The 26,140-nt window shown below is 42.7% G+C and overlaps 1 protein-coding gene and 1 non-coding gene across 4 annotated transcripts in view; both read left to right on the forward strand.

Moving 5' to 3' along the window:
* Tex2 (testis expressed 2) overlaps window positions 1-25,140 on the forward strand; it is a 110,477-nt gene extending 85,337 nt beyond the window's left edge. For 2 of the 3 annotated variants that reach the window (XM_076871141.2, XM_076871142.2), the window contains exons 7-12: window positions 312-411; window positions 10,760-10,892; window positions 16,943-17,068; window positions 18,879-19,088; window positions 21,119-21,239; window positions 23,709-25,140. In XM_076871141.2, coding sequence (XP_076727256.2) covers window positions 312-411; window positions 10,760-10,892; window positions 16,943-17,068; window positions 18,879-19,088; window positions 21,119-21,239; window positions 23,709-23,831 — 813 coding nt within the window. In that variant the 3' untranslated portion in view covers window positions 23,832-25,140. The remainder of the gene's footprint in view (window positions 1-311; window positions 412-10,759; window positions 10,893-16,942; window positions 17,069-18,878; window positions 19,089-21,118; window positions 21,240-23,708) is intronic. The other variant, XM_076871143.2, reaches the window with a different exon arrangement.
* Trnae-cuc (transfer RNA glutamic acid (anticodon CUC)) lies at window positions 9,929-10,001 on the forward strand. Its single transcript has one exon. It is a non-coding gene; the product is annotated as a tRNA-Glu (tRNA).
* Window positions 25,141-26,140: the final 1,000 nt, after the last annotated feature.

Here is a 26,140-nt window from a genome sequence, read left to right on the forward strand (position 1 = left end):
CACCCTTGACCGAGAGCACCACACTTCCTGTGTCCCATTACTTGCTTTACAAGATTATATTATTTGTCTACCTATTTATCTATTTCTACCTCCCCAGGTTTGTACCTCCCCAGTGTAAACCTCCCTAGAGCAAGGAACTGGCCTCCTTGTTCATGGTTCTGTCTATGGTATATTGTGTGTGCACAATTATATTTGGTTAAGTAAGTGATGTGTCTCCCAAACCTTGACGACCATGCCCTCCAAGAGTGTGTTGAACTCTGACTTACTTTAAGCACTTTCTAACTCATTTATTGTTTATTTCTTTTCTCTAGCTCCCCTACTTTATGAACGAGCTAACTCTGACAGAACTTGACATGGGGGTGGCTGTGCCAAAAATCCTTCAGGCCTTCAAGCCTTATGTTGATCATCAAGGTAACTCTGACTATTTAGATGGGAATTGATCATTTATATTAGCGTCCAGATGTTTCCATTGCTGCAGATTCAATCCCAAGACTTTATATTTGGAGGGTGCTGGAATCTTTTGAACCATCCTATTTCATATTGAATGTCTTTTGTTCTTAACAGTCGCTGTCTTATACAAATGGGGAATATATCCAGGCTCCCTAAACAAGTCCTGCCAGTTTCTTGGATTGTTACAACCTTCAGCTCAAAGATGCCCTCCTGGCAGTTGATGGGGCCTGGGCTCCTGTGTGGGCTGCAGCCCTTGCTGTGTGAGGCAGTGGGCTGACTCAGACCCACTCTTCTCTTAGAGGCTTGTGGGCATCTGCCCCAGCCCTGGCTCCCTGCCAGGAGCTGCCTCTGTTCACATCACTTCCTTCCCAACCCAGCTCCTAGGTTGTAAATTTTTTGACCTTTGTGTTTTATCTCTTTATGTTCCTTATACTCCTAGTAGGTACTGAGTAAGTGCAAGACAGCAACATAAATTCAAATATAATAATGTGAGAGGAAGGCTCACTGCTGGGCAAAAAGCCCATGGAATTGATCTTTAAGTGATATTGGGGATTAAAGCCATGGGTACTCTACCACTGAGCTACACCCCAACCCTTTTTTATTTTTATTTTGGGATAAGGTCTTACTAAGTTACCCAGGCTGGCCTCGAACTTATAGTCCTGATGCCTCAAACTCTCACATCAGATTGATTTTTTTAAAATTTTTTCATTGTAGTTGGACACAATGCCTTTATTTTATTTATTTATTTTTAGGTAGTGCTGAGGATCGAACCCAGGACCTTGCACTGTACTGCTGAGCCACAGCCCCATCCACAGAACTGATTTTTAAACATGCTACTGATACAGCATTTATGCTACTTTTGTAGATGGAGGGAAAGTTTGATTTGAATACAGAGAATTTAAATAGATTTATGAGGATAATGGTTTATATGTTGAACCTGGCATGGTAATACACATCTATAATCCCAGCTACTCAAGACTCTGAGGCAGGAGTATTCCAAGTTTAAGCACAATCTGGGCAACTTCATGAGACCTTGTCTCAAGGGGGAAAAAAGAGTGGGTAGAGATGTAGCTCAGTGGTAGAGCATCCCTGTATTCAATCCCCAGTACTATAACAACAACAACAACAAAGATATTTGTGTCATGTGGTTTTAAAAGGATCTGGAAACTTGAAGTGGAACCGTCATTTGACCCAGTTATCCCTCTCCTCAGTATATACCCAAAGGACTTAAAATCATCCTACAGCAGTAAAGCAGTGACACCAATGTTTATAGCAGCTCAGTTCACAATAGCTAAGCTATGGAACCAACCTAGATGCATTTAAACAGATGAATGGATAAAGAAAATGTGTTATATACACATAATGGAATAATACTCAGTCATCAAAAAAGAATGACTCTGACTTTTGCCAGTAAATGGATAGATTTGGAGACTATCATGCTAAGTGAAATAAGGCAATCCCAAAAACCCAAAGGCCAGATGTTTTCTCTGATATTCTGGTAACACACAATAGGGGGGTAGGGGATAGAAGTTAAGTGGATTAGATAAAGAAGAATAAAGGGAATGGAGGGGGGGATGGGAATAGGAAAGGCAGTAGAATGGTTGGACATAACTTTCCTGTGTTCTATATGAATATACCACAATGAAATTCCACATCATACAGCCTTGAGTATGGGATCCTAATTAGATTACTCTATGTATGAATAATATGTTAAAATACATTCTACTATCATATATATATCTAAAAAGATCAAATTTTTTTTGAAAGATAAAAAATAAGTAAGAGGATTTAGACAGGGAAATTTTAGTATGCAGGAGTTAAGTAAGAAAGAGGAGTTAGCCAGATAGGCATCAGCATGCAGGGGAAAGTCTTACGAGTTTCTTTACTGTAGCATCCCTTGCCAGTGAGCCTCTTTCCACTTAAAGCATCGTTACATTATTCTTAAAATGGCTCAGAAACAAGTTTAGGAAAAAAAATAATTACAGCTTTTCAAGAGGGAGATATTTATTTTGAAGTAAATGTTTTTGTAGAATTTGTAAACTATAGAAGCTGCTTTTGTCTATGAAGAGATCTTTCTGTCACTATAGGTAGCAGCCCTGCATATCTCTCTAGCAATATTTCAACTGAAAGGGAGCCCATATTTCCATGTTTTTAGCATCACATTGATTTCAGAGAAAGATCAGAGCGTTTGCAAACCCAGAAGTCCACCTGTATGTGAGATTGCCTGTAACCCCTCTGTATGTCTATACCTTGATGAATCTTTGTGCTCCTGGATTTGGTTATTTCTGGTTCACTAAAAGTAAAATTTGAGGATATTTGGATTCTTTGCAAATGATTTGGCTATAGTTTTTTTAATCCCATGCACAATTTTAAAATTGCTTTTGATGTGTTGGTTACATAGCTGGAATCTTCGCCTCTTCCGTGTGTAGGAGCTACCTTCCTTTCCTCTGACTCAGGTGCCCTTTGCTCTTTGCCTCTTTAGGAACTGACTGGTAACAAACTGGGAAATGATTAGCTTACACAAACCTCCTGAGAGTCATGCTTTAAAAAAGTAAATAATACATGTGCTCTATTTTCTGATGCCTTAGCAATCTCTTATCTCAGCACTGTCCTTTGCTGAATTAATAGAAATTTCCAAGGAGAGGGGTGGAGGGCCACAGGGGGCTTTGCAGCATCTAAGAAGTATCCCTGTGGCTTTGAACTCTGCATCCTCATGGGGCAGCTGTGGTCAGCCTTTGAGGATAATTCCAGTGAGTCTTGAGCTTCTTTCCTGTTCCTCAGGAGCAAGAGCCAGGGTAAGACATTTCACTGTGCAGATCAAGGCATTGCTGGTTTTTAATCCAGGTGAGGTTTATTTAACTCCTTTCAGGGCAAGTTTTAGAGATCTGCCTCCTTGTATAACAAGAGAGAAAATGTGACCAGAGAAAGGAACCAAAAATTCATAAAGCTCATAGGGTTAAGTTTGATCAAATTAGGTTTTTCCACATCTGCAAAGGATGCATGTATGATGGCAAAAGATTAATGAGCATGAAAGAAATAAAGCCACACACAACTTAACGATGGGGATACATTCAAGAATATTAGTTGATTTCCAGGTTGGGCGGACAACATAGAGTGCTTACACAAGCTAAGAAACTGTGACATCACTAGGTGACAATCTTATGGGATTCATCAGTGACCAGAGGTCATTATGTGGCTGTCACTGTGTCATGTGTTGGATTCCATTGCTCTAGGTGGGAACCTTTCCTTTTAGAGATTAAAATCTGGGATGATTTGCTAGAACTGACCCTGAAAAACCTTCCAGGGAAATGTAATCCAGGCAAAGGAGGCTTCAATAACTCCAAGGAGAGGCATCTCCAGTAGAATCTGCTCCTGCCCTTTTGAAAAATATTTTCCTAACTTGTGCTTGCTTGTTGGCAGCACGTGGCTTGGAAGGGATATTTAGGCCAGAGCCGGGAGGATTTTTCTGTCCTAGGGGATGCACTTCTTAGGCAACACACAGTGTGGCTCCCAGTGCCAACTCTGGGGTGAAACTGCTCGGTTCACAGCTCCATTTCTTAGGCAGGTTTCTGAACCTCTTCACTTCCTCAGTGCTCAAATGGGAACCCTCAGCACCCAGCTCACAACTTGTCTTGAGAGTTATGTGAGTTAACTCGTGAAAGGCACTTCCATGAAAGGCACTTGCACCTGATGCCAGGCAGGTGCTTTATAAGCGTTAGCTATTGTTATTTTCCTGTTTTTATTGCTGCCTTCCATGCTTTGCTGTTGGAGAGTTTAGGATGTGTGTTACTGTGATGTCCAGTTGACCCTACAGCAACAAGCCATCAGGTCCTGCTACATAAACAAAAACAAAAATGCCATTCTCAGCTTTTGTGGCCCTGCCTCTAAAAGGAGCAGTCTGTACTTCCTCTGAATGATGTGCTGCCCAGTTTGAGTTCCAGGACACACCACCAGTGTAGGCAGTGAATAAGATAAATGACCCTCCTTCCCAGGGCATCCTTTCTTCCCATCAGTGGCAAGTAACTGGAAGATGAGCAAGATCTGTCCTTGGAAACTGGCACTGCCCTCCTGCTTCACCTCTGTTCCACATATACCCTGAAACTAAGCCCTCTACCTGTGGGCTGCTTTGGGGCCTCCTTTCTCCTCTTAGGCCACACAGCAAAGCCAAGGAGCCTGTGTTACCCCTCCCTCCTCAGACTGGGCTTCCCTGATCCTCTCATCCACACCCTGGCTGCTATTATAAGTGTTAGCTATTATCTGGGGCCTTCCCTTTGGGGCCCACTAGACCATCTCTCAGCCAACTCTTTCCAATCATGTTATTAACTGTTAGAGCAGTGGTTCTCATTCATCCAGTAAATATTCATGAGGGAAATGAAATATCCAGAAAAGTAAAAAGGAAAATCCCATCATTCAGAGATAGCCAGGGTTAGTTTTTTGTGTATATTTTTTATGTATTCTCTTATCAATAAAAAAGTTAATGTAGAATGTGTAGCTCTTTTTAAAAACTCTTGAAGAATGGGGCAGATGAATGATCTGAACTTGAAAGGTCAACCAGAGTCCCCCTGGCCAGCCCTGCCATGTTCCATACAGCCAGAGCCCAGAGGATTACTCACCAGGGACCTTCAGCAACCTTGCCTCTGAGTGCTTCACAGCCTCTAGTCCCTGGCCAGAGGCTCTCAGGGGCCAGGCACTGTGAGTTTGAGCCCTGCTCCTACATTGTCACCATCTGGCAGCAAGACCGCCCAGAAACTACTAACCATCCCTTACCTCGGTTTCCTTATCCTGCCATGCTGGTGGCACGCAGTCTGCCTCACTTGGTTGCGATGAAGATGGGATGGTGCATGGAAAGTGCTCAGAGAGTGCGCAATACGTAATAAGCCACTGGGGTCAGCTGCTACCACCGCCTCCAAGCTTTATTGTTAGTAAAGCTTCCTGAAGGGGTGTGTGGGGACCCTTTTCTGTCAGTCAGATTTCATCTTCTGGGCCTAGGACCAGCACCCACAGGTGTATCAACAAGTAGCAGAGCAGCATCCACAGGTGTATCAACAAGTCAGAATAAACAAACCATGGATGTGGACTGTGACCCCTCAGAGGTGGATGTGATTCATGGACATTCACTTTACATATTTAAGGTTGCAGAGTGTCACTGAGTGTCCCCCAAAAACAGAGTGCTGGGGCTGGGAGTATACCTCAGTGGTAGAGCACTTGCCTAGTACATGCAGGGCCCTGGGTTCAATGCCTAGTACTGCAAAACAAAAACAAAACAAAAAAATCCAGAGTGATGGGTGTCCTTGTCTGTCTCCAGAGATGCCTCCTGTCCTGACTGTAGGACCCTCTACCTACAGTCCTGTTCTGGACCTTGCCTTGCTCAAGTCCTTTATCCAGTCCCAGAACTGAAGTTAATATGGCAGAAAATGTGCCAGAGTCGTCATCCTGCTACACCCCCTTCAAAAGCAGGCACTAGGGGAGCAGCTTCTGATGGAGGCTGCCCTGAGCCTGAGAGCTGAGGCAGGGCCAGGTCGTAGAGCTCAGCTGGTAGGAGTGGCACTCACCTGACCAGATGATGTTGGGGAAAGGAAAAAAACGATTGTATGGAAATGGGACAAAATACCCACTGGGGAACTTGGGTGGAGTGGGGAAGAGGGGACTCTGATTTGTGGCTTTGTCAACCTTGAAGAGGTGGAACTCCCTGTCAAAGGAGTTATAGGAGAGAAAGATAAAAATGATGTCATAGAAGACAACCAAATTTGGACTGGGGGTGTGGCTCAGTGGTAGAGCACTCACCTAGCTGGGTGAGGCATTAGGTTCCGATGCTCAGCACCGCATATAAATAAATTTAAAAAATAAAGGTCCATTGACAACTAAAAAATATTTTTTAAAAAAAGACAACCAAGTTTAAGGGATTGCTAAGTTTTCTGAGGTCTGTTAGAACAGAATAATCATGTACATTCTAAGAGCTTAGAAACTCCAGCATCTGGTAGTGATAATACATGATTTGATATTCCATTTTAAGGAGTTTTGTTCCCAGCAGCAGGTGTCCCGTTAAGCCTGTCCCAGAGAGAACAGTCAAGGCCTTCAGTAGCAGTAAGACAGGGAGCTGCTACTTCACAGGAAGACTGAGTAAAGCTTGTCATTCACTGTCAGTTGTGTAAGACTACCACATTTACATGGCCATGGTAGGAGAGTTACTGAGGCCATGGGATTTGTTCACTAGAAACTCCCCAGAGAGAGCAGAAGAATGTCTGTTCGGGTTGTGGCTCTTCTTGTCTCTGGGGATATGCAACTAGGCATGCTTATTGTCTCTTGGGAACCGTGATCTGAGCTGCACCAGGTGGCCAACCCCATCTTTATTCTTTTTTTTTTTAATATTTATTTTTTTAGTTGTAGTTGGACACAATATCTTTATTTTATTTTTATGTGGTGCTGAGGATCAAACCCAGGTCCTTGCACGTGCTAGGTGAGCATTCTACCGCTGAGCCACAATCCCAGCCCCCCCATCTTTATTCTTGATCAAGTATGTATTTCCTAAGGGCAGGGTCCACCCCTGTATTTTTAGCTTTAAAGTCCTGCAGTAAGAACTTGGTAAGCACTTTGGGTGGAATGAGCTATTGTTTCTGCTGCAGTCCCTCTGAGCAGTGGTCCTGGTGGTGGTGACTGCTCCTACCCCCATGAAGCTAGAGAGTGGAACAACCTGGCAGATCCTCACAGGAAGACTGTCTAAAGCTTGTCATTCACTGTCAGTTGTGTATCATATGTTGCCAAACAAAGTGCCAACTTTATAGGGCCTCACTGATAATCGGGACTCATCATCTCCTGAGTGCCTCTCATGAGCACCCTTTAGCCCCCTTTCCTGAGTATCTTTTAGGGCCAACTCTAACTTCTGCTTAAAGCATCAAAATTTGTCCTGCTCTTCTACTTTGGCTTTTGTCCTGAGCACTCCCCAGAGCAGGTGATTAGAGAAAGCAGCATTTTAAATGGAATACCTCACTGCAGGTCATAACATCTGTCAAGAGCACAAATGAGAAAGACCTGTAACTGCATTCATCCAGAGTAGCTACATGAAGTTAAGATTGTCTCTTGGAGCAGTGTATGTCCCCGTCTTCATACTGTGGCTACATTTATACGTCCCCCAGGGGAGACAGCCTTCCTGGTAACCTCATTTCTTCTTTCAGTCTTGCAAGGCTGGGGCTTCCTGGCCAGTTGGTCTGGACTCAGAGTTGCGAAAGTCTTAAGTGCTTCCCGGTCCTCCAGACACTTGTAGCCTGCTCAGTCATTGTCATGGAAGGAAGTTCTTCTTTCCCCTCTAATGCTAAAATAGTTTCCTTATCCTCATTTCATTGCAGGCACATCATATTAATTTGTTGAAATATTTATTTGCCGTTCACATCTACTTTTAAATATTCTCAATTCATTCTTGACTATTTTCACTGGGTGCCAGGACTGAAGGCCTCCTGAGACGTATCCAGCACTATAAAAACCAAATCCCTCTCTTTCACAGGATTGGTCAGATGTCCAGGACGTGTCCTGCAATGTCAGATCTCTGGTTGCCCAGTGCAGCCTCTTTCCTGGGAGCAGCAGTAGGTGAGGCCAGAGCAAGCAGTAAGAGTAGGCTGGCCATAGTAGAGAAAAGGAAGCCAGGAGGTGCCAGGAGCTGCTGTCCATAGCCCTCCCCTGAAGAGGCAATGTGGTCTCCCTCTGTGGTTGAGGAAACTGATGCATAGAGGTCATGAAACCCAAGCCCTAGTCCATGTGGCTGGGCTCCATGGTGTTCCCTGGGCCTTACCTGCTTCAGCTCTTGGCAGTGGGGCTGGATCACACCCCAGGGGACCCAGCTCATATTCCAGTGCCTGGGACCTGAGCCAGCAATTTATTGAGCCTGTGTCCATATCCCTCATGTTAAGCACAGACAAACAAAAGCCTTCCATTTTGGAAAAATTTTTTTAAAACTCTGGTGACTTTAATGTGACAACTTTCAAAGGCAATTCATGCTGTTAGTATTTATCAGAAGCCTGACTAGGATTTCTAAAAGTGGTTATGTTTGAATATAACAGGTAGTTTGAATCTGTTAATTCTCAAGTTTAAGAGACAGAGATATTACACAATAATGAATATCTTCATTTTTGACATTCTTTTTCTATTGAGTTTAAATTAACACTAGCCTTTTTGCCCTACTCCCCTTTCTATTGGAAGTGACTAATGAGTATCTTTATTGAAGCAGATGTGCCCTTTATTTCCAGTAACAGTATTTTGAAGAGCAATCTAGTTAATGTTCTTTAGCTGCTTAATGTAAGCAAGAGGGCAGTTTTGTGAGTGTTGCTATAGTCACAGTTGATCTGCATGTCACTTAATTAAACCAGGTCATTCATGGAAAATAATCACCTTCAATTATGACAAAGAGAATTTGTTGAACACAAATGCCGCAGTCTGGCTGGGCACAAAATAACCGAGCCACCACAAAAGCCTTGTAGATTCCAACAGCAACTCTTTATTCCCGAACTCTCACCGACACTCTACATGCATGTTCTGGGGAAAAACACTCCCTCCACCGGGCTCTGCGTACCAATTCTCCCAGAACCCCGAGAGAACTCAACAGGAACTCAAGGAGGGGGCGCCTGAGGCAGCAGGATATGCCCTAATCCCAGCAGGATCCACCCTAAACCCGGAGCCACCCTAATCCCTGAGCAGGGTCACCTTTCAACCCCAAAATGCCATGCGTCATTCCTACTTGGCTATGGCTCTCAGCACACAAAATGGAAATTTTTCTGCCTTTAGTGAGGAATTACACCATTAGTGCTTCTTGGGTTAAGTAGTGCTTTTGTCTGAGGGGTGGCCATGTAGGGGAGGGGTCATTTACTGTAATTGCTTGAAAATGCTGCTGTGTGTGAACAGTGGTTTTAGATTAATTTCCTGCTTCCTTTTAGATGTTGTCATTTGTCTTATGGGAATCTGTAAATGTTTATTAACATTTAAACACCCACTTGAAAGATTACATTTTGATTGGAAGTTCATGAGGTATCACGGAGCTACTGATTCTGAAAAATCAGAGCGTGCCCTACCTTACCTGCCTACATTTCAGATACTAGTCAGTGGCCATTCCAGTGGAATCCACAAGCTAAAAGCCTCTTAGATTTGGGTTTATGGTGATAGCATCTTTAAATAGATCTTTAAACTCAGAAACAAAGTGGTTACCCAACTTTACCTGGATAATTGTGAGAATTGAAAGGTAATCCTTATGTTTCCATTATGAGGCAATTTCCAGAAAGAAAGAGGTTCAAAAAGTTTTTGTCACAAACTATAGTGAATTGTGCTCCATTTTTGTGTACAATGAGTCGAAATGTATAACTAATTAGAACAAATTAAAAAGAAAGATGAGGAGGGCTGGGGTTATGGCTCAGTGATAGGTTGCTTGTCCAGCACGTGCGAGGCCCTGGGTTCGATCCTCAGCACCACATAAAAATAAATAAACAAAATAGGGGCTGGGGATATAGCTCAGTTGGTAGAATGCTTGCCTCTCATGCACAAGGCCCTGGGTTCAATCCCCAGTACCACCAAAAAAATAAAAAATAAAAAAAATAAAGGGGGTCTGGGGATGTGACTCAAGCGGTAGCACGCTCGCCTGGCATGCATGCGGCCCGGGTTCGATCCTCAGCACCACATACAAATAAAGACGTTGTGTCCATCGAAAACTAAAAAAATAAAATATTAAAAGTTCTCTCTCTCTCTCTCTCTCTTTAAAAAAAAATAATAAAATAAAAAAGGTATTGTATCCAACTACTTCTAAAAGAAAATAAATAAATATTAAAAAAAGAAAGATGGGGAGAAAAAGTTTTTGTTCCCACACTTTGTACCCAATTAAATCTGACCCGTTTTTCTGCACTCCAACCCTAGGAACTTTAGGAAAGACAGTGTTCTCTTCTGGGTCTCTTGGAGACAGCCTGGCTCATGGGGAAGTCTCTGCCCCTCCCTTCTGCCTTATAACCAGCAGCCCATCAGCAACCCATCTGACTCTGCCTGCATCAAACCATTTCCTCCTGTGAGGAGAAGCCAGAGGATGGGGTCCTTCCAGTGCTGATGTGTGCGCTGAGTTCACTTGACCATCGTGATGGGGGCAGTGCTGGCTGCTTGCCAAGCGCACAGACCATTTCCTTCTTTTCTCCCAGGCATTGATCGTAGAGTGCTCTCACAGCCTTCTTCTTGCTAGTGTAATGCTGACTTGGATACTTGAAAATATAAGTTTTTATACTGTCATTTATAGTTATGTTTTTGAGGGGAGGGAATAAAACCTCCTGTTTTTTCACTATTTCTCCAGGACTCTGGATCGACTTGGAAATGTCCTACAATGGGTCCTTTCTGATGACTCTCGAGACCAAAATGAATTTGACCAAACTAGGTAAAGAGCCTCTTGTTGAAGCCCTGAAGGTTGGAGAAATTGGCAAAGAAGGGTAAGGGGCTATATATGAACTTACTAACCCAACCCTGGGGGACCAGCCTCTCCCTGCAGCCTCTGTGAAGCAGGTCTGAGGTGTGGGAGCCTCTGGATGGCAAGCACACTTCAATGTAAGTGGGCCACAGAGCAATTTGGGGACAGTTTCCAAGCTTTTCCCAGGGACTATGAGTTCTCATCCCCTGCTTAGCCATGACAGTGTCTTCTGCCTCAACACTGTGAGGGTCACAGTCACCGGGCTGGGTAATAGTCTTGATTACCCCAGAAAGCACCACTGACAAGCAGGGTAGACTCATTAGAGTGACAAAGCACTCTGCAAATCATATCATCTCTTCAAAAGCTCTTTCAGTTCTCAGCCATAGACAGCGCTGTGTGGAGTAGGCTAAGGTCCCTTGGGGAGATATTGCTTTAATCACCAAGTCAGAATTATTTATAGAGATGGTTGATTTTTTTTTAAGCCGAGAGGGTACTCTGCAAATGTTCTGAGAAACATTTTCCTAAAATAATACAGTACGTATTTGCTTAGTAAATTCTTCTCTTTGTAAACAGTGTATCTGTGTCCAGAAGTGTCTGATTTAGAAATATTCCAAAATTGTGAGATAGTTAAGAGAACCTAATATTTTTAAATTTTTGCTTTAATGTGTACAGGAAATAAGCTAAAACTTTTATCATTCCCACACACCTTGAAAGTGGCTGCTCTGATTACATGTTTAAGTGATATCATTGTTTTATCAAATTAAAAATGTATTTCTTGTTCTGTAGTTCCTTACATGGACTAAACAGTACAATGACAGGGAAATAACATAAGGGGCCACCTTCACAGGAGCTGAATGCAAGACCCAGGCTCTAGGATTTTTGCTTAGCTACAGTACTGACCTACTGCTCTCATTCATGCTTCATGTGATAATGGCAGACTGGGGGAGCTGGGTTATACCTGCAAGATTATTCTTTTGCTTTGATTATCCTGATTTATGTAAGTTACTTAATAAACTATTCCTGTTTTAATAATTGGAGAATTTCACTTGCTGTATGCAATCTAACTTATATCTACTATTTTCCTTTCATTTTCTGCTATTTGTTAAAATGTATTTGGATTCGGCAATCTGTGGATTTGTATTTTCTGGTGAGTGGTACTTATCAACTCTCCCTGTGGCATTCATACCCTGTAAGTGCTGAGTCTTGTTTGGTCCCATGTGAAGGCATGAAGAGGCCTGTCTTTTCATTGTGTTCCTAAACATGAAGGCATAGTCCAGGTCCTATAAGAACTGGGGTTGGGAATAGAGGCAAAGCTTTGCTAACAGGTAAAATCTCACAGACTTCCCCAGTTAGAATTGCTGGGGTCCTGAGCTAGCCCTCACCACTTCTTGTCCATTGCCCCAAGCCTGTCCCCACACACAGCTGAGCACCATCCGTCCAGCCTCGTGACGGCAGAGTTGCAGAAACAGTCTTGAAAATGAGGTCTCCAGGGCTGGGGTATAGCTCATTGGTAGAGCATTTGCCTATCAAGCATGAGGCGAGGCCCTGGGTTCCATCCCCAGCACCACCCCCAAAAAATGGAGGAGGGGAAGAAAAGAGCTCTACTAAATGGTAGCAGTGACACAAGTTTCAGTCAGAAGGATTTATGCAGGGAGCCCTTTCTGAAAACAGCTCTGTGCCGGCACAGAGGTTCAAATTCTCCACTGGAAAGGGGTTCTTGGGCATCAGGTTGCCAATAAGGCCAGGTCCCTGGTCCTGGTCACTTAGGCATTCCACATTCACTGCCATTTATGTGGCTCACAAACTGTGACTGATCTGAGGGTACACATATTCCTAAGCAAGCCATGGTCTCCAGACTGAGTGAGAAAACCCTCGGCTTTAGGAATGTGGTGGTATCAAATTTAATTTTTAATATACTTCTAAAGTACCATTTTTTCCTAGAAGAGTTTGGCATAAAATGTTTTGCTTCTTCCCGTGAGGATGTTAAATTATATATTGATGTGTAATTGCCTGCCATTTATTCTTAAAAGCAAAACTGGGTGTGGTGGCACACATATTGCAAGTTTGAGGCGAGCTTCAGCAACTTAGTGAGACTGTCTCAAAGCAAAAAATAAAAAGAACTGAGAATATACCTCAGTGGTAAAGTGCCCTAGGCTTAAGCCCCAATATTCTCTTCCCCTCAAAAAAAGCAAAGTATATAATCTAAAAGCACTTCATCTGGGAAGGAAAAGACCTAGGAAAATGAACCCTTAATCATTTTTTTTTGCAAAAAGAACCCCTTGGGGATCCTGAGCACTCTGGAGTCTTCTTTCAGAAGATGCCTCCACAGGCATCATTTGACTCAAAGTTTCTGGGAGCCTCTAAAAACCCATCTGTGGTTAAGAACTTAATCCCAGAAGTGATTCTAGAATCCACTTCTTCACTTTTTCAGTCGTGAGCAGTTGGGATCATGTTGAGACTAAGTGGCAGAGGAGAGACAGAAGGCAGCACACGTAGTAGCTTTTATGAGGCATGTGATCTTTGCTACTAACACTCTCCTTAATATTAAACCTCCAAAGAGCAGACTGTGGGATGGGCCAGTAGTGGCCCTCTTCCCCAGGCCTCCCTTCAGCCTGTGATCACCTGTCCAGGGCCACACTCAACACAGGGGTTTGTTCCCGGTGTCTGGCTCTGGCAGGGCCTAAGCTTTATTTTGCTTTTTTCAGTGCCCATTCAAGTGTGCAAATGATTATACTTTGGGGAGTCTCTGAGGAGATGCTACTCCACCTGGAAGAAGTCTCTTCCTGGCAGGAAGTCTGTTACCTGTGGCATCTGAGGGCAAGATGGAGAATTGAAATCTGTGTTGTTTTGTTCCAGTGAAGTCCCTTCCCTTTGAAATGTGTGCCCACTGTGTATTCATAGACATTTTTCTTCTAGGTTTTGCCTTTCCTAGATAGCTTTTTTTTGTCACACATTATAGTTAACATCAGTAAGTATTGGAAATGGAATTCAAGAGCTGGGAGAATATAGTTCACTGATAGAGCATTTGCCTAACACACTAAGACCCTGGGTTTGCTCCCCAATCCTGCAAAAAACAAATGAACAAATAAAAAAGGAATTCAGGTAGTGAGCTGAGCAGACTAAACCTTAGGAAAGGACCTGAAGAGGACCCATATGGATCAAAGGAAAGCATTTTGCATGTAAGGTATTGGCCTGTTCCTTCCTCACTACTGCAGCTTGGGCCTGTGTGCAGGTTCTCACAGGGCGACCCCCTCTGACCTCCATATTGGGTCACTGGGCTGTTTCACCATCCCTCGACCCCCAGACCCCTGACCTTCTGGGAGCCAAGAACTCGCAGTTTCCACTGTGACTTGGTCTTGTTGATGACTGTGTACTCGTGTGTCTGCAGCAGAGGCATGGGACTGATTTCCTTTAAGTTAAAGAAAATTAATACATTTTTTATAAATGTGGTCTCTTATAGGGCTGCAGAATCTAATTACGGTCTCTTCACTTAGAGCATTTCTTAAGCTGCATTTTAGAATTGCCTCAGGAATCTGACATTCTTTTAACCATCCTGAGGGATAGCAAGTCATCTTGCTTTGTAGATGGTATAGACATAACTAGTCTTTGTCAGAAGTCATGGTGATTATGAGACCAAGAAAAAAAAATTTTTTCATTCAAGGCAAAGCATTGATGATAAAAAAGATCACTTTTTCTTGTGCCTGACCCCAAACACATTCCAAAAAGATGTGCAGCAGAGGCCACATGATTGGAACAAGCCTGTTCAGGTGGCTCTCTGAGAGGGCAGCACACTCATATGGAATTCTGATGTGTGTTTAAAGCCGTTAGGCCCATTACCTTCAAACACATCTTCTATGAGGATGTGCAGTGTGTCTTTCTCTGAAGTTCTTGCTGGCATCATGAGGTCAAGATCATAAAATGCATGTTCAATTATAAACAAATATCAGCCAAACATTGAGCCACACATGTGACTCAGTACTTATTGGAAGTATTGGTGTTGCATAATACAGCTCCCAGTGCAGACCTTAAAGGTACCACTTGGTCAAAATCAGAATTTCACATCTTCTGATCTGCTTTAACTGATATAGCATTATCTAAATTCCTCACTTCAGACCACAAAATTTGTCCTGTTCTCTGTACTACAGAGGATTAGTTAGGGAACCTGAGAGCTCACTGCAGGCTTAGCCTTTGGCATCTTCTGCTCAGGGTCTGGAGCTGACAAATGACACACACAGATGGGAACACAAGGGAGTGGCTCAGCAGATCTCCCTGTGATCTTAGGTCCTGCAGGCAGCCCTTTTTGCTGTGTGGATGGGGAGCAGACCCTGTCCTGTCGAAACAGAGCAAGGCCTGAGAGCCAAAGAGCACAGCCACCTGACTTCTGATGGAGAGGTAGGGTGGCTGTGTGTGGGTTGGCAGTTTACATCTCTGACTGTCCTCATCTCAAGACACAGGGGTTAGGCTCTCTTGTGAATCATGTTTTGTGCTGTACATTAGATACGAAAGATCTACGTGAGGGCTGCTAACCACAGAATTCTCTGAAATGGCTCTGTGAACAACCAGTGCCCAGAAACCCTTCCTGAACTAGCCAGGCTTGTGATGGAAGGAGGGAGAGAAAGGCAATCAGGTGCTGCTGGGGGATGGGATGAGGGGCCTTTATTCTGCAGACAGAGCTCCTCTTAACGGTGGAAGTCCAGCTTGCTGGTTTAGGGTTGGCTCTAACATTTCAGAGCTGGGGTTGAGCAAGATCCTCATGTCCTTCCAGAGAGGACATTCTTGGGATCCTCTTACAGCCGGGCTCCTGTTTCAGATGTGGCGACTTCAGTCCTGCCCTCCTGTACATGATGCTGGGGTACTGCTGGCCCTTCATGGCCACAACAGCATGTGCACTCTGCCCATGTCTTCAGTGATCAGGAGATGACTGCCCTGGTCGGCTTCTGGTGGCCCAAGAACGGTGTCAGAGGAAAACCAAAGAGCTGCAGCTGCAGGAAGACAGGGCCTATCTCGACAATTTTGTCCTTATCAACAATTTAAGGCCCAAACTCTGCTTAGTGAACATTTGGTTGCCTAATTCTGTTCAGAAGAACTCTCTCCCTCATCCATTTTATCCTGATTTAGTCCCTGAGCCTTAGAGACAGGTCCCTGTCAGTACTGTTTGTTGCAAAGCCACAGTCCAGGAAGGGAGAGCTGCCTTGGTGGAGCTGAAGGTCAGCTAGGAAGCCCCCAGTGTCCCTCAGCAGGGAGCCTTGGTCTCTCACCTTTGCTGCTGATCCAGTAAGCTGATGCCTCTGGAAACTGGAGTTTCCAACCCAGAGAAATTAATGAGGGTTGTTGTTCTCTGGTGAGGCTTTCTGTTATTTTAAAAGGAAAGATCTTTAAACTTGTACTTCTCCATGAAAGTCCCTGGGTTCTCATGTCACTTGCTTCCTCAAGTCCCTTGAGACTTACACCTTGTGGTTGTTGACTTTTTCTGTGACCCTCAAGAGATGGGGCAGGTGGTAGGGGGGAGTAAGATAGATATGTAGTTTCACTAGGAAGGAGTCTTGGGTCAAAACTAATTTGGGAGGTAATGAAAACAGGAAGCACTACAGTTATTGACTCAGCCAGAGGCAAGGGACTTGCCAGCATGTCCTCATCATCAGTGAGAGGTGGTCCTGTCACCAGTATTAGCTGTCACCTCACTCCTGCAGCCATCCATACTTTCCATTTACCCTCCCACTTGGCTCCTGCTGCATTACTGACAAAATCACCACCTGTCCTGACACATGCTCAAAAGCAAACTCTTCTGGGCCCAAGTCCTCTTCAATCCTGTTAGGGGACTTGGTGCTGGAGTCTCCTGGGGAAGCAGGTCAATCCTTGCACTCTTGGATTGGGCCTCTTTCTTGGTTGGTTGGAGACAATGACAGTGTGTAATAGAAGTGCCATCTTGATCCCCTGTGGTTGAGCCTGTGTGTGTGTGTGTGTGTGTGTGTGTGTGTGTGTGTGTGTGTGTGTGTCTGGGCATGCGCGGACATGCATACAAGTGCTCTGAGAGCAGTGGGCCAGCTGCATTGCTGACTGTCCCCTGTTCAGTTGCAGGCCCAGGGCTTACTGTCTAGCCGACAGTGATGAGGAATCTTCTAGTGCTGGCTCCTCTGATGAAGATGATGCACCAGATCCCAGTGGGGGAGACAAACAGCTCCTCCCAGGGGCTGAGGGGTAAGTGGATAAGGGCTCCTGGAGACTCCAGGGGTCAGGGTGGCAAGTTGAGAGTAAACGTTTTCCCCCTCTTTCCTCCATAATCTTTTCCTCCTTAACAGTGAGTTGGGTGATTTTTTGCATTAATAGCCAGTGTCAGTGGCTTGTTTAAATTCCAAGTCACAGAGAGAAAAGACCTGTATAGCTTTTCTTTCTTAAGAGGGTACTGATACCATGGCTCCCCACAGCAAAAGAAGGTGAACTGCATGCTCACTGTGCAGAGCCCTCCCTGGATCTTCAGAGGGGCCTACCCTACACACCACCTCCCCCTGGTGCCCAGTGGAGAGAAGAGAACCTCCCTCTCCTGAAGCTGAACCCACTTGCTGCCCTGGAGCTACTCACTAGTCCCTACAAAGCTGAAACCATTCAGATGATATCTTGGGTGTATTTTTTAAATATGAATGACTTAGCTGATCTTCTAGATTATGAACTTCATTTAGGGGCTCTCTTTGCCTGTTACTTGGATAGCAGAATTATCAGAGTGCTTAAACAGCCTCTCTATAAGGATCTTTGAATTATTAAAAGGGAGCTGAAGAAACTTAAGATTACTGAGAAGTCAGATGATTCAGAAACTTTTGTATAAAAATATTGATTTAGCTGGGTGGGTGGCACACACTTGTAATCCCAAGCTACTTGGAATGCTGAAGCAGCAGGATGGCAAATTCAAGATCTGCCTAAACAACTTAAAGAGACCCTGTCTCAAAATAAAGTTTGAAAAAGGGCTGATATAGCTCAGTGGTACAGTGCTTTGCTTGCATGAATGAGGCCTTGGGTTCAATTCAATACCCAATACTGAAAGAAAAAAGAGGAAAAAGAAAATATATACATATTTACTTTTAAAATCCTAGAGAAGATGAGTAGAGAGCCTTTGAGAAGCTGTTGCTAAAAAGTTTGTGTGCATTATTTTAAATGTAACTGATTGATCTTCTTAAGAATGATTGTTTGGGGCTGGGGGTGCAGTTCAGTGATAGAGGGCTTGGCCAGCTGCATAGGCCCTAGATTTGATGCCCAGCACTGCAAAAAAAGAAAAAAAAAAAGGAAAGAAAGGAAAAGACTTTTCCCTTTACACATAGTATTCCTGATGCTCTGGAGCTGTGGAGGATTTTTAAAACAAATATCCCCTTTTTTCAGGGCGTTTTAGGTAGATATGGCCTGACACAGAAGCTTATTTTCTTGGTCTTCTAGCTTGTCCGTTTGATGTAGCATTTTCCTTTAAGAAGTTCCAAGCCCTTTGAAAAGTACTTGCACCTTAGAGTTTATATGACACCTCCCAAAAACAGGCAGTGTGTCACTGTTTTGTATCCCTATTGGTGCAGCCTGGTTTGCCGTTTACTGTTTGGAGATGGTGGGATTTCACTTAAGAAGACATGAACTTGTATTCAGCAACTTGAACAGCAATAAGAGCGGGGGGTGGCTTTTCCAAATTGAGGACTTTGTCCAACTCTCTCCATTGTCAAGTCAGGTGCTCTTAATTCTCATCTGAGGGAGATTTGACTCCCATCATGGGGTCATTTGCCAGTATTATAGAGATTTTTGATTGTCATGAGTGGGGAGTCTGCTGTTGCCATTGAAATAGGTGAGGCCAGGGACAACTAAAAATTCAATAGTACACAGGACGGACCCCCCTCAACCCAGAATTACCTAGTCCAGAAAATCAGGAGTGCCATGGTTGAGAAATTGCTGTCAAGTAAGGTGAACACAGAGCCATGAGGTTTTGTTTGTGAAAGAGCAAAGCCTATGCTAACATCCCTGTTTTGTTCCTTGTCTGAAGATACGTTGGAGGTCATCGAACGAGTAAGATTATGAGGTTTGTTGATAAAATCACCAAGTCAAAATATTTCCAAAAAGCAACAGAGACAGAGTTCATTAAAAAGAAGATTGAAGAAGTCTCCAATACCCCCTTGCTGCTAACTGTTGAAGTACAAGAATGTCGAGGAACCCTGGCGGTCAACATTCCACCACCCCCAACCGACCGAATATGGTATGGGGAGGGTCCTTAAAGACAGCAAGTGATTCCTTTTGTTGCATGACCATGAACATCCCACCCAGCCTGCTTAACTTTGGGATTAGGGCAAGTACCATGGACAGGAGCTTTTTCCCACTATTTTCATGGAACCCCAATATTCGTTGTAAATTTGATTGCACTTTCTTCTGTGAATGGTTAATTCACATTTAAGGATCCATCTTCACATGTCAGAAAAAGTTAAGGTGAATGCTTGAATTTTATGGGATGAGCTGTTTTTATTCTCAATCCTCCTCCACCCTAAAGATTACTCCTCTACCAGTGATAACAGCTGCAAACTGTTATCAGTTTGTAGCAAACTGGTATTCTCTGTCCTGTATTCTCTGACTGTACCACTTGATTAATTGTCACAGCTTCTTGGTGGGGTAGGAGCCCATTGTCCCTACTCGGCAGGTGGGAATTACACATCCAAGTAAAGTCCAGGTGGTTAGAGAGAATCCTGAGTTAGATCTTGACATCCAGGAGGCTGGAGCACGGGTACTTGGTGCTTGTGGTAGGAGGTCTATCCAAGAAGTTGGTTCTCATCTCCACCTGCAGGTTAGAATTACATGGGGACTTGCTAAAAATACAGATATGCCTGGCCCATACATCAGGCTTTGGGGGAGTTGCCGTGATTAACCCAAGGTTGAGAATCATTGAAATAAATTTTTCATAAGTCCAGCATCTCTCTGTGAATCTCAGTTTTAAAATTGGCAATCTGTGCTGGGGTTGTGACTCAGAGGTAGAGCGCTCACCTAGCACATGCAAAGTGCTGGGTTCAAGCCTCAGCACCACATAAAAATAAATAAAATAAAAGTTTTTTAAAAATTTGGCAATCTAAATCCTATATAGTAGGTATAGTATATACAGTAATTGCAGAAGGAACTGCATTGTATCATAAACTACACTCTTAATAAAACTATAACTGTGATCCATCCCAGAGGGAAACGAGCATGCTGTGCATATCCATTGTATCCAGGAGGCTCTGTAGAAATAATCAGAGGAGGAATGATAACACTGGTGTTTCCCAGGATAACTTAACACCTTTTTAGATTTTATTTTCTAAAAGTCATATGGTTAAGTAAAGAGAGATTGAAAAATGAGTATGATGAAAAGACAAAAAATAAAAGCCCATAATCTTATCACTTAGAAATATTTCTTTTTAAACAATGAGTTGGTAAAATATTTCTTCTCCTTACTGCCAGCCTTTTAGATTTAGCAATTATAAATGGCACTGCTCAGTAAGGGTCAAAATAAAGGCCTCTCAGCTAGTGCTGCCCATCACTGCTCCAGTGCTGAACTCTCTGCTGTGGAACTGCAGAGATAAGTAAAGATAGGGAGAGCACTTAGAAATTTTTATAGCAATTTGACATTGTATTTCTAAGTCACTGGTTCGTGCTATCATACTACATCCTCAGGTAGTATGATAGCAAACAGTGTCTTGTCTACTTTGCTACAGTTCTGAGTGCCAGTCTGCTTCCCAGGAGGCCATAAAATACACAGTGTGGAGTGTGGGGAGAAGAAGCAGGTTATAGAATGTCCTCTGTCTACACATGCTTAGGAAGATGAGGAAAATTGACCCCACTCCTCTCAATGGTCCTTTCTTGGAGATGACATTCAAAGAAAGGCTATGTCTTTCAAGTTCCAGTTTACACCCTTATGTTTTGACTTTTGTAATATACATTATCTTATTTTATGAAAATTTAACAAATTACTATTTGGGGGGAAAACAAAAACCACAAAAGAATTCCCAGATCATGGACTTATGCTTCCTGGCTTTCCCATTGCATCAAAACTGATCTAAATCCATCATAGCCCTGTCCAGAGGACACAGGCAACTCACAGTTCACTCTTGCTGTGCTGAATTGGCTTTAGAAGGGATTCTCAGAATAAGAGAGCACTTCAAGTAGTAATAAAGTCCCATGTGAATGAGGAATGCTTGCCATAAGTGCTTGTCTACTTCTTTTCTCTGCTTCTAAATGTGGTTATTACTTGTTTTCTTCAAAAAGGTATGGTTTCCGGAAGCCGCCCTATGTGGAGCTGAAAGCTCGGCCAAAACTTGGAGAGAGAGAAGTGACTTTAGTTCATGTGACAGACTGGATAGAGAAGAAACTAGAGCAAGAGTTTCAGGTAAACCCACGTGTTATCTGTGTTTCACTCCAAGTATGAAAGTTCTGGGCAGAACAGAGGTCCTGAACTCACTTCTTCTGGGTCAGGTATCCTCTTTTGAGAATCCAGTGAAAACCATGGACCTATTGGACATGTCAACACGTGTCTATAATCCCAACAGCTCCGAAGGCTGAGGCTGGAGGATCACAATTCAAGGCCAGAGTCTGCAATTTAGCAAGGTCCTAAATAACTTTGCTCAAAAAAAAAAAAAAAGGACTGGAGATAGGCTCAGTGGTTCAGTGCCCCTGAGTTCAATCCCTGGGACCAAAAAAGAGAAAATAAAATAAAACAAACTACTTAGTTTGGACCTTCATCCCAGAGACAGCACATATGCTTAAACATGGGCATAAAACAGTGCTTCATTTATAAGATAATTTTATGTGTGAATTTTTGCAGTGCACTGAATCCTCAGTAATACTCAATCCTCAATAATACTTTAAAGCACAGTTGTCCTTCAGGACTTTGTAGATTAGCAAAGGAGTTGTTTACTTTGTGATGAATTTCACCTTTTGAAAAAGACTACTTTCTTTTCATGATAGTATATTTTGTTACCATTTTTCCAAAAATTATTTTATTACTTAAAAGCAATTAATAACCATTTTCAAAAGTACAGTCTCAAGAGCTGGGGCTATAGCTCAGTGGTAGAGCTCTTGCCTAGCACATGTGAGGCATTGGGTTTGATCTTTAGCACCACATAAAAATAAACAATCAAAATAAAGGTATTGTGTCCATCTACTAAAAAAAAAGTACAGTTTCAAAAACCCTGAGGCATATTCACAGAACATTACTAAGTAATCTTCAGAAGAGACCTAGATGTGGGTCAGAGAGCCAAATGATGACATCTTGTACCAGTAAGCTAGTTGGGACTCTCTGGACTTTGTCCCTCCCGTGTAAAGTTTGGAATTGACCAGCTGGCAACACCTGGCTGCCTTCAGGGAAGTCGCTCCCTGCCCTGGTGTGGTATTCATACCTTGCTCAGTTGTTCAGTTCAACGAACATTTGTGGAAACCCTTCCATGTCCTAGGGACCAAGTACCCTGGGAATCCAAGAGGAATCAGGCCCCCCTCCAGATATCTTCTACATCCTTGGAGTTTGCTCAGCCAGAGTGCATTCTCCACGCCTGTTTTCTGTATTCTGCCATCAGACATAATGCAGTGTAGCTGAGGCCTTGGAATGAGCCATTCTCACCACATTTTGATCAGATGTTTTGTTTTGTGGTGTAGTGAGTGGATGGACCCAGGGCTTCGTGCCTGCTAAGCAAGTGCTCTACCACTGAGCTGTACCTCCAGCTCCTTAATCAGTTATTTGAAACATAGTTGTCTTTCAATTTTTTGTGAATTAGCAAACAACTTGTTTACTTTGTGATGAATTTTACATTCTGAAGAAGACCTACATCCTTTTCATGATGGGATATTTTAAGATTTTTTCAAAATCATATTGTTATTTAAAAGTTAGAGGGCTGGGGCTGGGGCTCAGTGGCAGAGCGCTTGCCTAGTATGTGTGAGGCACCACATAAAAATAAATAAATAAAGGCATCGTGTTCATCTATAACTAAAAATTTTTTTTAAGTTAGAGATTAAATATAACTGATAACCCATTTCTGAAAAAGCTTACTGTTGTCACCAAGTGGGAAAGTTCTTTGAACCTAGTTTGGAGAAAGACTCTCATGCTGTTAATTTTTTCCTTTCTCTTGTATCCCTAGATCCTACACGGGAATTTGGGTGGGTGGATCATCCCTTTTAGTAGGGGTTATTGGACTCCAAGGAGCAAGAGGAGGGAAAAGAGGGCAGAGATTGGATGCTGGTGCACTCAACACAAGTTCAGAAATGGAAGGATAGCTGTTTTTCTCTACCATAGCACCTCACTTGGTTTTTTGTGTATGCTTTTGTAAACAAGAGTAATTATGGAGGATTGAGTGCATTGACAAAACTCACATATAAAATTATTTTATAAACAAGCAAAGCACCATTATAATCAATCAGATTATCCTTTGGGCATTAACTGTAGTAGGATTTCTTTTATAGATAGCTTTGTGTGGTTTGGGTTTGAAAAAAAAAAGTTAGCTTACATTTTGTTGATAACATTTAAAATAAATAAAAATACATTCACTTGGAGTATGTGTTCTGGACATAATTTGGAAATATTGTCAGCAGTTAATCTAGTTCTCCTAAATTAATGTTGTTGAATGCTTGTTATTTTATCCAGTGTTTCTGCTTCAGAACTGACATACTGGGTTCTTCATGCACTGGTGTAATTCCTTGGCTTTTTCTAAAGCATGGTGGAGGAATTGGTTTGGAATGTGTGGGTAAAGTTTTCTCACATATACATCTATTTTTAACTTGTCTAAAGCCTAAAATTATCAGAACAAAAGAGGGGGACAGCCTAACAAAGCATTATTCCACATGGCTGTTCTTTAATATCTCCCTACAGAAAGTTTTTGTCATGCCAAACATGGATGATGTTTATATTCCTATAATGCATTCAGCCATGGACCCTCGCTCTACTTCCTGCCTCCTGAAAGACCCACCTGTGGAGGCTGCTGACCAGCTGTGATGGGTGAAGATGAGATGTTCCCAGTATTATGAGACCTAGCTCCAGGTGTGGGGTTCGTGGCTGCCATCTGTGCTGTGGTCCTGGCCTTTACTTTTGCCACAGCTACTGTCTCTTCAAGGACTGCTTATGCCCTCTGCCTGCTGGTGCCCATTCCACTGTGAGGTGTCATTCCCCGCATCCGGTGACAGGTGTCTGGATTGCCTGCTGCAAAGCTTTGATTTGGCAAAGGAGAGCAGAAGAAATATCATGATGGGTCCAGAAGTTAAGTGACTCACATCGTGGCTTTTTAAAAAGTCTACCAGTTTTTGTGGCAGCAAACAAGCACATTCAGAGCAAAGCTGTTCAACTGGAAGGCTTCCCCTTGCCTCCTCAACTCCTCCAAAGCTTTTCCTCAGGCAGCTGATGCACAATGGAACTTTTTCACTGGACACTTTGAACACAATTGCAGCCCTCCACACTCCCAGAATGTCAACATGGTATTGTGTGGAGTGGAATTTTGTGAGCCATTTCATTGTTGGTAAAGAGACAGGCATAGTAACTTTTTTTTTCATGATTATTGTGCATTTTGGAAGCAAGTAGCCATAGAACACATACACTAACACTTTCAGCTGGGGTGGAGACAGTGATTTATGTGAACGTTAGGCAAAGCCATGAGATCAAACCATCCCAAGCCTTTACCAATGAGGTACAATCACCTTGCTTCTAATCCTGATTGTTTTCCTGAGACATGAGCTTATGTGACAAAGTCAAACAGTGCACATAATGACTGTATCTCCCTAGTATAGATGGGGTGGAGCCAGAAAGCCAGAGCCATGGTCTTTCATCTGGCATTTCCTGTGTGCTCCAGAAAGCTTCATTTAGGAATCTGAATGCTTTGTTAATTTAATTGGTCTGGGAGTTTTGTGGGCAGTTCCTTCCTCATGGCCAAACAGAGAACTGCTGTATAATTATTTTAAGAGTCAAGACCAAATATTTGCTCAGCATCAAACACTACATCTCAAAATAGACGTGACTTTTCTTTAATGTTGCCAACTTAATTTTGTGCATCTGTGTCATAATGTTTAGTTTACAAGTTTGGGGGCTAATTGTATAATTTGCTTTGAGAAGTAAACTTAATTCAATTTATTGTTTAAAGCTGCATCCAATGTCAATTACCTTGAATAACTTTTAAAACTTACATCTGTGGACAAAGCTAATAGTGGTTTTGTAAGCAGCACCTTGCCTGAACATGACTTTAAAGAAATTAATATATTGAAAAAATATATTTGAACCCTTGATTATTGCACCATTAAAACATTTGACTTAAATTTTTTGACCATTCCACCCAGTGTACTGTTGTAATTTCTCATTGTGTAGGCTGATTTACCTGTCAAGAGTCCGCATGTCTTTTTCACTGGTCTATAACTTTTGTGCAATAACTAAAGGCAAAGGACTAGATGCACTACTGTGTAGAGATTACAGGACTGTACCCTATTGCACTTAAAAATAGTATGTGGGGATTTACAATAGCTTGCATTGTTTCACAAAATAAACATCTCATGTCAATACTAGATAAGCATCTAAGTTATTTCTACTAAATCCTGTTTAGATAAGGACAGAATAAAGAATGCTGGGTACTTGGGCTGCTGCCTGGCAATAGTAGTCTTCATTTACTGGATGGTCACTGTACTAGTCTTTTAAGTGTCAGAAGATAAAATTATATAAAAAGATCTAATTGGCTTTTCTCTATAATTGAGGAAGCCTTCGTTGTACAAAATGATTTTGAGCTTCATCCTGAAGAAACATAACAGTGGGTTTTTTAAAGGTGGAACTATGACTACTTTTGAAAGGTTAGGAGACTTCTTTTGGTAATAACTCAGGTAAACTGGAACGTTTTTTAGGAAAAACTGGTTCAGACCTGCTTCCCTAAAGCATCAGTACAATTATGTGGCATCCTTGCGACCTTGTGTGGCTCAATCAATACAATGACCCCCAAAACTTAATCGGAGTCCTCATTCTTCCTCACTTCACATTTTGAGAACCCAAACTCATTTGCCCTTCAACACTAGGCCAAGTGCAAGATCTCAACTGGAGAACTGTGAGGTTGCGTGGTCTTTTAGGTACAATGCATTTCAGTCACCCCGAGCTGCTCAGGTTTCTTGGGATAATTAGCTTCCCCCAAATTTTAGGCCCACTGTCGTCAAGCCGCTTGCCTGCTTTTTTATATCACAGCTACACCTTAGCCAGAAATTAAAACTCAGATCCAGGCCAGCTCCCATCAAATCCTATTGTTCAAGATTTACATCAGTCTCCCCTCTTGCCATTCCACA

This window comes from Callospermophilus lateralis, chromosome 11, assembly GCF_048772815.1.
Source record: "Callospermophilus lateralis isolate mCalLat2 chromosome 11, mCalLat2.hap1, whole genome shotgun sequence".
In the NCBI taxonomy this organism is placed as follows: Eukaryota; Metazoa; Chordata; class Mammalia; order Rodentia; family Sciuridae; genus Callospermophilus; species Callospermophilus lateralis.